This window comes from Castanea sativa, chromosome 9, assembly GCF_040712315.1.
Source record: "Castanea sativa cultivar Marrone di Chiusa Pesio chromosome 9, ASM4071231v1".
Taxonomy (NCBI): Eukaryota; Viridiplantae; Streptophyta; class Magnoliopsida; order Fagales; family Fagaceae; genus Castanea; species Castanea sativa.
Genome location: NC_134021.1, coordinates 45879909 through 45892198, shown reverse-complemented (window position 1 = coordinate 45892198; position 12290 = coordinate 45879909). Strand labels below are relative to the sequence as shown.

At 37.2% G+C, this 12290-nt stretch overlaps 1 protein-coding gene across 1 annotated transcript; it reads right to left on the bottom strand.

The window, feature by feature from the left end:
* Positions 1-845: 845 nt before the first annotated feature.
* On the bottom strand, positions 846-1325 carry LOC142609319 (putative mitochondrial protein AtMg00310). Its single transcript, XM_075780891.1, has one exon. It carries the CDS (start codon positions 1323-1325, stop codon positions 846-848), a length of 480 nt encoding a protein of 159 aa, XP_075637006.1.
* Between the last annotated feature and the right edge of the window lie 10965 nt (positions 1326-12290).

Here is a 12290-nt window from a genome sequence, read left to right as displayed (position 1 = left end):
CGACTTCCAAAGTTTTCCTAAAGAAACTTATGAACTTGGATCATAAGCCGAAGATGAGATGACGTACCTCGGGTTTTGTTGTCATTTTATGTAAATATGAGCTTTTGTTGAAGAAGCCGCTTGCCATGAGTATGAGAGAGGTAATATGGGCCGTGAGCTTTGATTCATTGCTTAAGCCCGATCCATGTGTTGATGTTGATGATGTCGTGGGGTTATGATCCCAATTGATGAAGAGGAAATGTGGATCATGAATCCATTTCTTGAAGTAAGGATCTCGCGGGCCATGTGAACTCAACCCATGTAGTTAAATGAGATTTACCCAAAAAACCAATAATATGTTGATGTGGCATGAGTTGCCAATGAAGTAATGCCATGTGGGCCGAAAAAATAGCCCTCAACAGCGGACACACAGCTTCCTTGAATCGAGTCTGATTTCTTCGGTTCCAAAATGCCCACCCCGTGAAAGCTAGCAATGCTGGGTCTTTGTTCTCTGCGAATGCGTGTGTAAAAACATCTTTTTCTAATTTTCCTTCCAATGCTGAGAGCCAACTCCACAGTGGATCAGACCTCTAAGCTTCCCGCACATTAGAACAAAAGAAAACAGCATGTGAGCCATCCTCATTCCTCACCTTACAGCTCTCACACAGCACATCTTGGGCAATTTTCTTGCGGCATAAGTTGGCTTTCGTTGGTAGAGCTTCCGTGCAAGCTCGCCAAACAAAATTCTTCACTATGTTAGGAATTTCTAGTGCCCATAATTTCTTCTAGAAAGCCGAATCATTGGCTGTCAACTAATTCAGTGCAACTCCCTTAAGTAAAAACTGATAACTCGATTTTACTGAGTATTAGCCTAAAGGAGTAAAGGGCCAAATGAGCTTGTCTTTTTGGTTGGACGAACTCAGGGGAATGCCTTTAATGACTGCTACTTTTGCTATTTCAAATACATGAGCAATGACATCATTTCGCCAACTTCTAGTAGACTTATTGATCAAGACTGCTACCAAGAAATTCTCTTGCCCGTACAACAGAGGTGATGTGACTTTGGCCTTGCTCTTTGAGGGTAACCAGTTATCACCCCATATCTTAATTTGCTTCCCATCACCCACTCTCCACATTGCACCCTTTGAGATGACTTCTCTCCCTTTGAGTATGCTTTTCCAGGCATACGAAGTCGAAGATGAAACTTTTGCCTCAAGGATAGACTTGGTGGGGAAGAAATGTGCCTTGAAAACTCTATAAAAAAGGGAATTGTCATCATGAAGGAGTCTCCAAGCTAACTTGGCTAACATGGCCTCATTAAACATTGTGAGATTCTTAAAACCCATCCCTCCTTGATCTTTATTTTTACACATGTCATCCTATTTCTCCCAATGGACTTTCCTCCTATCCTCCCTTTGACCCCACCAAAACTTCCAAACGAGTGATTCAATTTCATGGCACAAAGTAATCGGGAGCTTGAAGCAACTCATCGTGTATGTGGGGATTGCTTGAATTACTGATTTGATAAGGACTTCTCTCCCTGCCTGAGACAATAGTTTTCCTTCCCAACCCTGCAATCTCTTCCATACCCTTTGTTTTAATTTTTCAATGCTTGCTTTTTTATTCCTCCCCACCATGGCTGGTAAACCCAAATAATCTTCATATTGCTTTAGTTCTGAAACCCTGAGGTCTGCCATAATTTGATTTTATGTATCAATAGGCGTAGATTTACTAAAAAAGAGAGTTGTCTTGTCTTTATTTAATCTTTGCCCTGAGACCCTCTCATAGGAAGAAAGAATCTCCAACACCTTTTGACATTCTTGGGTAGTAGCCGTGCAAAACAACAGACTATTATCTGCAAAGAGCAAGTGTGTTAGTTTTGGTCCATTACGACAAAAAGATACACCTTTTATTTCACCATTGCAAGCCACTTTTTGTATTAATCTATGGAGACCCTTTGAGCACAACAAGAAAAGGTATGGGGAAAGAGGACCCCCTTGAAGAAGATCCCCTTGACGAATACCTCTACTTGGTTTAAAATTTCCATTTGGTTCTCCATTGATCAAGATGGAATATGTCACCGTAGTGATGCGTTTGATGACTAGAGCCACCCATCACTCATTAAAACCCATTTGCAACATGACATCTTTCAAGAAGGACCATTCAACCTGATCATAGGCTTTACTCATGTCTATCTTGAGAGCCATAAAACCCGAGTTCCTTGAGTTATGATTTTTCATGTAATGCAGTGTCTCAAAAGCCACCAGGATATTATCAGTGATCAAGCGAACCTTAAGAAAAGCACTTTGATGTTCAGAAATAATGTGAGGTAACACTCTTTTCAGTCTATTTGCTACTACCTTTGAAAATTTTTTATACAATACATTGCACAGACTAATGGGTCGAAACTCAAAAACCCTCTTCGAATTTTTTGTTTTTGGGATCAAGGTAATGAAAGTATGATTTAATGGATTAGGCAAAGAACTTGAATTCAGAAAATTCAAAACATTATCAATAATATCACCTCTTACCAAGTCCCAAATTTTTTGATAAAATAGGTGAGGCATTCCGTCTAGTCCCGGAGCTTTAAGTGAAGCCATCTGTTTTATTGTGGCCTCAACTTCTTAAGCTTGAAACTCACCAATCAGCATATTATTCATAACCTCGGTGACAATCTGAAGGATGGAGTTTAGTTTTGCCGCCAAAACTTCTGGGTTTGATGATGTAAATAATTGCTTGTTAAATTCCAAGAAACTCTCGGAAATCTAGTCCTTTTCAGCGCACCTTTCATTTGCTTGGTTGTGAATACCCGATATGCAGTTCTTGTGTTTTCTCTGGGTTGCTCGGTAGTGAAAAAACAGAGTATTTCGGTCCCCCTCTTTAATATAAATAGTGCGTGCCCTCTGCCTCCATATCCTTTCTTCTTTCCCATGAGTGTGTTTATATCCTTCTTTAATTGTACAATCCGAAAGGGGTTCCCTCCTTGCACTGCTAGTCTTTCAGCTTGATTTAATTTTTGTTTTCCAACTCTTTTCGGACATTGCCAAAATAGTCCCGACTCCACCTTGTCAACTCCTTACCACAATTCTCTAATTTTCGAATCACCTTCAGGTTCTCAGCTCCACCATAGCTAGCTTGCCATACCCCTTCAACTGTTTCACCACAACCTTTATCCGCTAACCACATTTGTTTGAACCTGAATACTTTCTTTTTTGGCTGAAAGTCCAGGTCTGATAAGTCGATCCACAACATTTAATGGTCAGATGTTGTACTGTCAATGTGGTGAACCCGAGTGGTAGAGAATTTTGTGAACCAATCAAGCTAAACCACTGCTCTGTCAAATCGCTCCTAGATTGATGCCCCACTTCGATATTGTTTGCTCCATGTAAAATGAGAACCCTTGAATCCCAAATCCATCAATTCATATTCATCTAGAGCTTCTCTAAAAATCTGCATTTGGTTATGAGGTCTTAATCTTCCCCTTAATTTTTTCGACTGTTTGGTGATCTCATTAAAGTCGCCGGCGCAAAGCCATGGTAAGGAATTTTGACCGTGTAAATACCGTAGTAGGTCCCATGACTCATGTCTTTTGTGTGTTTCTGGTTTACCGTAAAAGCCAGTGAATCGCCAAGCATCCTTGGAACTTTTGTTGATCGTAGCATCAATATATTTCAGTGATGATAAGACTACATCAACCTCGGTATCATTTTTCCAATACATCACCAGACCTCCTCCTTTATTTTGTCTTTGAACTAAGAATTTCTTATCAAAATGAATCCGATCCTTTACGTAATCTAGCCTTGATTTGTGTGCCAGTGTTTTGGCTAAGAACATGACAGAGGGAGCTTTTGCTTGCACCAAATTCACAAGCTCTTGAACTGCGAGTTGGTTCCTAAGCCCCCCTGTAGTTCCAAGTTACACAACTCATTGCTCCTGACGGAGCTGGAACCCAGCCTCCATCAATTCAAATTGATTTTCTTTATCATAGTGTGAAACCATAATTTTTTTACTAGGTAACTCATTATGATCATGTGCCATGTCCATAGGATGTTTTGAGCAAACATAATCTTCTTTGGTGATCTAGGTGCCCACAACTGTGTGAGGGAGACGCTTCCTCTTGACTTGGGTTGTACCATCAGAGGCTTTAGATACCAGCAGAGTGTTAGTTATGTTGTGGAGGGGTGGTACATGAGTCTAGTGGAGAGGGGGTACTAGAGTTGGAGTACGTGACACACTCTGACTTACAAATAGATCATTTCCTAAAGAGCCCAAATCAAAAAGTGGAGATATTTCCTTATGTGGATTGATAGCCTCGCCATGTGCTTGATTTAAGGAGTTCCCATTTATCTTGAGATCATCATCAATATCCTTCAATATTTGAGAAAAGGAATCTCCTTTATTTTTGAGATCCTGGAAAACAGGAATGAAAGTATTTTTAAAAATCGTGGACTCGTGGGGATCAGAATTTGGAACTTCCACAAAATCTGCCTCCATATCAATATTTTCCTTATATGCTCTGTTCACTGTTTCTGTTGGTGGCACCGGGACGGGACCTGTCTTGTTAGCCTGTTGCTGTTGTGTCGAGATGTTTTCCTTCCTGTCATCTTAGAACCCCGATACATGGACAACATTTTTCCTTGGTGGACCAGTTAGGATCACCCGAATCCATGAACCAAATTGTTGGGATGTTACTTGGAGAGTACCTTTGCTCTGAATCTAAATATCACACTCCTTGTCTCCGTGGTCAAGACAACCACACCAATAACAGATATTAGGCAAGCGCTTATACTTGAAATTGACCCAAACCTTCTCACCTTCCTCTAGCTTAATAATCCTTCCTCGGCGGAGAGGTTGGAAAACGTCAAGAGTCACCCTTACACGAATGTAACTTCCACCCTCACTTTCCGAATTTGCAGTTGAACAATCTACCAAACCAATGGCTGCATAAACATCCTTTGCTACTGATCTGTTCCTATAACTTATGGGGATATTGTGCACTTGGACCCAGAAAGAGAATTTATTGAAACTTAGGTCTTTGAGGGGGGTATGTTTATCGTACCCTGGGATGCACGGACGCGGCACCGGAGGTGCTACACCCGCGTCCGACGCGGCGGGACTCGCCGACGCGCGAGGGACGCCGCCGCTCGCGCGTCGGTGCGGCGTTCGGCCGCGTCGGCCACGTGGCATCTGCCTTTTCGCGCCGACGTGGCATGGACTCGGCGCGATTCGCGCTGACTCGGGCGGAATCGCGCCGAATCGGTCAGTATCGGGCGAAACTGCCGAAATTTCCGGTTTAGCCCGATACAGCCGATTCAGGCTGAAATTCAAAAAAAAAAAAAAAAGGTGCGAAACGCACCGTATGAACTTAACCTAACCCTACTTCAACCAAAACAGAACACTTCATTCTCACTTCACCAAATAAAAAAAATTTCATCCATGCTCTTCATAGCTAAGCTCTCTGCCTCTCTGCTCTCAGCTGTGTGCTCTGCCCTCCATCTCTGCCTTCACTCTTTGGTCTTTGCCTTCGAGCTTCAGCCCTCCATCTCTGCCTTTACTCTCTCCATCTCCCCTGTTCAAGCTTCAGCCTTTCACTTTCAATCTCTCTCACGCATTCTCAACTCTCTCTCACGCATTCTCAAGTCTCAACTCAGGTATTGATATTAATAAAGCTTTCACTTTCAATCTTAGTTTGATTTAGTTTGTTTTGTGATTTGTGAATGCGATTTGTGAATCTTAGTTTGTGAATCTGTGAACTTGTGAATTTTCTCAAAGTATTCTCAACTCAAATTCTTAGTTTTATTTAGTTAATAGTTATCAAATAATAGTTTGAGTTGAGAATAATAGTTTGTGAATCTGTGAACTTGGTTAATATCATGAACTGTGAATCTATGAATCTGTGAATCTGTGAACTTGGTTTGATTTATTCTAAATTTATTTAGTTAATAGTTATTATTTGTAGGTTAAATTCAATCTATTAAATTTGCAATGGACGAAGTTACTAGCACAGAAACTTCACCTTCGTCTAATCAAGAAATGCCAAATGATGAATCTTCTCTTTGGCAGTATGTGACTAAAGTAGAAAAACCAAATTCGGTGCATCCGTTAAATCGTGGGAAACACATACTTTAAGTGCAATTATTGTGGTGTAGTTTATATGGGATCTTATTCTAGGGTTAAGGCTCATTTGTTAAAAATTCCTAATAAAGGAATTAAACCGTGCCCTAAGGTGACACCGAGTCATAGGCTAGAAATACAGCAAATGTATGATAAAATTGAGAATGATAAGTTAGAGAGAGAACGGAGAAGTCACCTCTTACCCCCACCTCCCAGGTGCCGTGGGCCTATACCTATTTCCCAACTTCGGAGACATGATAGGAGTGATAGTCCAAATCGGAGTGATGGTAAGACGAGGATGGTGGTCGGAATAATACTTTGGAGAAAGCATACCGAATAGTGCTAGACATGAGTTGGATAGTACAATTGCTAGGATGTTTTACACCGCCGGGCTTCCGTTTAACTTTGCAAGGAACCCATATTATCGTAATTCCTATGCATATCTTACTCATAAAGCATTAGGGTTATGTTCCTCCCGGATACAATGCTTTGAGAACAACACTTTTGCAAAAAGAAAGAGCTCATGTTGAAGGACTTTTTGAAACCAATTAAGGACTTTTGGCTTGAAAATAGTGTAAGTATAGTTTCGATGGATGGTCCGATCCACAAAGGAGGCCTCTTATTAATATTATGGTTGTATCGGATGGGGTCCAAAGGTGTTTATAAAGGCAATTGATGGGTCAGGTGAATTCAAAGACAAACATTATATTGCTGGGGTGTTGAAGGATGCTATAAAAGAGATTGGACATGAAAAAGTTGTCCAAGTCATCACTGATAATGCTAGTGTGATGAAGGCTGCTGGATCTCTTATTGAAAGTGAGTATCCTAAAATATTTTGGACACCCTGCGTTGTCCACACTCTCAATCTAGCTTTGAAGAATATTTGTGCAGCAAAAAACACTGAAAGCAGTAATATATCGGCACGAAGGCTTGGAAGATGATCAGCATTGCTCATTTTGGAGTGTGGTGTATGATATACTCATTGATTGATGGACTAAAAACTGTACACCACTACATTGCTTAGCTCATTCCTTAAATCCTAAGTAAGTACATTTATTTTTTATTTTCTTTAGTTCCCCTTTCTAGTAAAACACACCTTTTATTTATATTTGTTTTTTAATCTTTAACTCTAGGTATTACTCCATTGAATGGCTTTCGGAAAATCCAAAACGCGTTGCTCCACATCGAGATTATGAAATTTCTATGGAAAGGAGCAAGTGTTTAGATCGATACTTTGAAGATGGGAATGAATTAAGTGTGGTGAAGTTTGAGTTTGCAGCATTTTCAGGAGGGAGGTTTCCTTCACCAGCTGCCTTGACAGATAGGTGGATCTTACAACCTTTGGTTTGGTGGCAATACCATGGCACCGCATTTCCAGCTCTTCAAACCCTTGCCCTTAAGCTTCTTGGACAACCTTGTTCATCCTCATGTGCTGAGAGGAATTGGAGCACATACAATTTCATTCATTCCTTAAAAAGAAACAAAATGGCTCCTGCACGTGCTGATGATTTGGTATATGTGCATTCTAATCTTCGACTCTTGTCAAGGCGCAATGAGGAGTACATACATACAACAACAAAGATGTGGGACATTGGAGGAGACTCTTGGAATGAGAGCGACATACATGGAGGAGCTAGAATTCTTGAGAGTGCAACCCTTACTCTTGATGAGCCAGAGTTGGAGGCCATAGTTATTGGGAATGTTAGCACTAGTGCTACTACTAGTGAAAGTGAAGTTCGAAGTGAATCTATTGATCTTGATGATGAAGATGTTGGGATTTGATTGTCTTGTTGATTGTCTTTTATTTAGTTTTAGTTTCAAACTTATGAGTTGTATTCTAATTTCTGAACATCATGGAATGTTTTAGTTTCAATCTTGTGGGTTGTATTTAATTTATGAACATCATGTTTTAGTTATTATCTACTGTTGCTCTTAAATTTGGTATATATTTATATAATGTGAAAAAGTATGCTTAGTAATATATTAAAAATATAAATAAAAATATTTTTAATTGCCGAGTCCCGCCGCACCCGCACCCACCTTTTTCAAAAATTGCCGAGTCCCGCACCCGCATCCGCACCCGCACTCGTGCTTCATAGATCGTACCTCTGCAATACAATTAAGGATTTGTCAAAACTCCAAGGTTCACTAGCCAGAATTCTATCTACATCCTCTTTGTTATCAAAAACAAAAAGAACCTTGTGCTCACCTTCATTGCTGATTTTAAAACCATTTTGAGCTCGCCACAACGGTTTGAAAGTCCTGGCCACCGCATCCATATTGAGGGCATGTTGGGTTAAAAACATTGCTGCTATGACATGCTCTTTCGAATACCGATCTTTTCTGAAACAAATATCATCGCCTTCTCTTTTCGAAAGAGATAGACAGTTTCAGTGTTTTGTAAGATCATCCATGAAGTGCAATACTCGAAAGGAGCAGGAAAAAAGATCAACGTTTACTTGAAGAAAAAAGAAAAACAGGAGAAGAAAAAAGGAAAAAAACGGTTTCCCCAACCTCGAAAGAACAAAGAAAACCACTAGCCCTATAGATAACATTGTTACCTGAGGATAAAAAGCATTACTAGAAGGAACGACAGTTCTACAGCCTAAGAGAATGTGGAGGAGCACCTTTCTTAGTGACAAAGAAACTTTTTCAAAAAAAGTTTGGATTTAACAAATAAAAATAAAAATACCTCATTATGAATGCTCTAATTACCTAATTCTAAACTCAACTTTCAAAAGGCACAAATAAACAATTAATAAATGGCAGCCTTATAGTACTATATACAAACACTAAAACAGTGCAATACATTGCTGCATCCCAAAGTAGAATTTTTCCTTTATTTACCTTTTTCCTATGGAGGTAATGCAATTAAAAAGCAACATTTTGGTGTTAACCAAATAAAGAATAAATCATTTTGATGCAATTAAAAAAAGCATGTAAAAACCTGAACATGTTTTTTTTTGCCCTACACTTAAATTCTAGGGAATTAAAGAAAGTATTGAGATAAGGTAAGGCTAAAAATTTGAACTTTGTTTTATTTTCCTATCCTTTCTAGGCAATCAAACAAAGCATTAAGCATGAAATTTACATACCCTTAAATTAATTGATTTTTTTTAATGAAAACAATGGAAAGAAAGTAGTTGATCAGAAACAACAGCAGTTACCAAAGCAAAGAAGAGATGAGTTATTGTGGCAGCTGCAAATGCAAACGCAAAGGCAATAGCCATTGACAGTCGAAACGCACCGTATGTATGTATGTCTTTGGATCCACTCTTCTATTGCGCCTTGAAGCTTCATGCTTCTGACTTCATAGTTTATGAGCTAATGAAACACATTGTTTAAGCACCACAAGGAGACTGTGAGAGAGTTAGTTAATGTTCGATTTGGCCCACTACCCATGGGTCAATTTTTCCAAAATCTCAAACAAATTTTTTTTTTTGGGTTGCCAAATCAATCATACAAACAATGTTGTTTAAAAGAAAGCAAAAGCACTGCTGCCAGCTTCCAAAACGGTTTAGTTTTGCCTAAAATCAAAGTAGAAAACACAAAACATTTCCAATTCAACTCATTCCCAAAATCCTTAAAAAAAAATTTCACCAAAAACGCACACTGAGAGTTCCTTTGAAACATCTTCATTTTGTAGGGCAATTTCTCAAAGCATAAAAGAATGCGTCAACACATGAACGCATCACCTAACAACCTAAATTACCAAAATGTGTGGTTTGTAAACTGAACTAGCCCTTGTTTGGGAGGAGGGAATGAAATAAAATGGAAAGGAATAAAAAGAATAATTTTAGAATATTCTTTCCTTCCATTGTTTAGGAGTTTTAATGGAGGGAATGGAAAGTCCATTTCCTTATGTGGGAGTTTAAGTGGGAGGGAATGGAATATGTAGGAGGGAACACTCATTCCTCTTTATTTCTTTAAAATCTCAAATTTTTATTTCCCCGAAATTGGGAGGAATGGGAGGGAATGAAATTAGATTTAATGAATTTTTTACTAAAACTTCCAAAATACCTTATATATTCAACCCTTTATTTTAAAATAGGGGTCTAATAAAGTATTTTCATAAAATGATTTCATTCTATTCCCTCTAGGTTATTGTAGACACTCAATTTTGCATCCCATGATTTAATCCAGGAGAATAACTCGAATGACCATTCATGTACCAAAAAAAAAAAATCATAGTTGCATCACATGCATCATTCTATTCTTGCATTACATGCATCATGTCATTCATTACATATCATGAAAACGATCTTAAGATTCTAACAGTCGCAACGGTGTTTCTAATTTCTAAATCGGACCATCGGATCGAAAGATATCGCATGATCAAGTTCGCACGGTTCATATGCATTGTGTCTAGGAAAAGTTGACCACACACGATTAATTTAAATTAATTCTGATTGGTCAAACTATTAAAATTAATTAAATAATTTTGTGATTGGTTGATAATTAGTGTTTAAGATAGAGATGCATGCATAGGAATAAAAGGGATGATAAGATAATAATAAAATTGTGGATAATCTAAACTTTATAAAGATCTATTTTAAGGGATTTATCCACAAGATAATTGTTCAAGATAATGGTTTAAGATAATTGTTCTTAAAAAGCCTGAATTATTTAAAAAGGAGATAAAAAAATCATAGACGGAGGATGAAAACACGTCTAGATACAAGGATCAGCCAAAAAATCCTAGAAGATGAGTCCAAATGGCACCTGAACACAAAAGCACGTTTGGCCTCCAAGAGCCAATTCGGCACATTTGGAGTGCCGAATGACACTCTAAAATTGCCGAATTGCACTTGGATGGGCTTTGGCCCAACGGCCTTTGGGTGATGATAATGTACACCATTTTCTACCTTTTCGCAAAAGGATGTGTCCAAATTCAAACCCTAATCATCTGTTCCTATTTTTTAGAGTCTTTTGACCTCTATAAATAAAGGCTGAACCTCATACTTCAACACCTTTTTGTTTTAATGCTCTGAGGGCATACGTTTTGAGATTAAAAGAGTGTTGATATTCTTTGATCCTCTCTAAGAATTGCTACAAGAATTAGGGTTTTTAGGTTTCAAGAATAATTGAATAAGTTTCTTTGAACCCTAAAACATCCTCTTAAGAACAAAGAGTGCTCATGCAAGAGGTAGTTTCCTTTACCCTATCTTTTCTATGCTCCCTTTTATGTTGATGAATGTTTAATTCCATAACATAAATGATTCGTAATTGTTTCGTTTAGAGCATGATTGTTTTTTTTTGTATAATTGTTATAGTCTTTTTCTTAAATGTTAATAATTAGCATCTGAATAATACTTGTTCTTGAAAAAAAAAAAAAAAGATTTACATCTTTATAAGATGTAGATCTTACTTTTTTAATTAAAAAAAATGGATTTGCATCTTTCTAGATGTAGATCTGAATTTTTCTCAATATAAAAACAAATTTGCATATTTTCTAAATATAGATCTGATTTTTTCTCAATATAAAAATAGATCTACATCTTTTCTAAGATGTCGATCTGAACTTTTCTCAATATAAAAATAGATTTGCATCTTTTCTAGAGTTAGATCTAAGTTTTTCTCAATCGAATAATACTTGTTCTTGAAAAAAAAAAAAGATTTACATCTTTATAAGATGTAGATCTTACTTTTTTAATTAAAAAAAAATGGATTTGCATCTTTCTAGATGTAGATCTGAATTTTTCTCAATATAAAAACAAATTTGCATATTTTCTAAATATAGATTTGATTTTTTCTCAATATAAAAATAGATCTACATCTTTTCTAAGATGTCGATCTGAACTTTTCTTAATATAAAAATAGATCTGCATCTTTTCTAGAGTTAGATCTAAGTTTTTCTCAATCAAACTGATTTGTATCTTTCTTAAGATGCAAATCTCTAGCCTTCTTTAAAAAAGTTATTTCTCATTTATTTGCTTTTGGTAATATTGTTTTAAATAAGGAAAGATGTAACTGAATTTAATATTCAAGTAAAATCAATTTAAGAAGCAAATCATATATATATATATATATATATATATATATATATTATCTAAAAATATTTCTCAAATTTCTAGACATTCATCTTAAATAAACAAGTTTTTATTTTTTTCTTTTTTCAGACGACTTGATTTATTAATATCCTATAACAAAATATCCTAATTTAACATAAGAATTTGGAAATAAAAAGTAAAATTATC

Coding starts and splice junctions, on each gene's coding strand:
- LOC142609319 (XM_075780891.1), bottom strand. CDS start 1,325: ATGGGTTTTAAGAATCTCACAATGTTTAATGAGGCCATGTTAGCCAAG.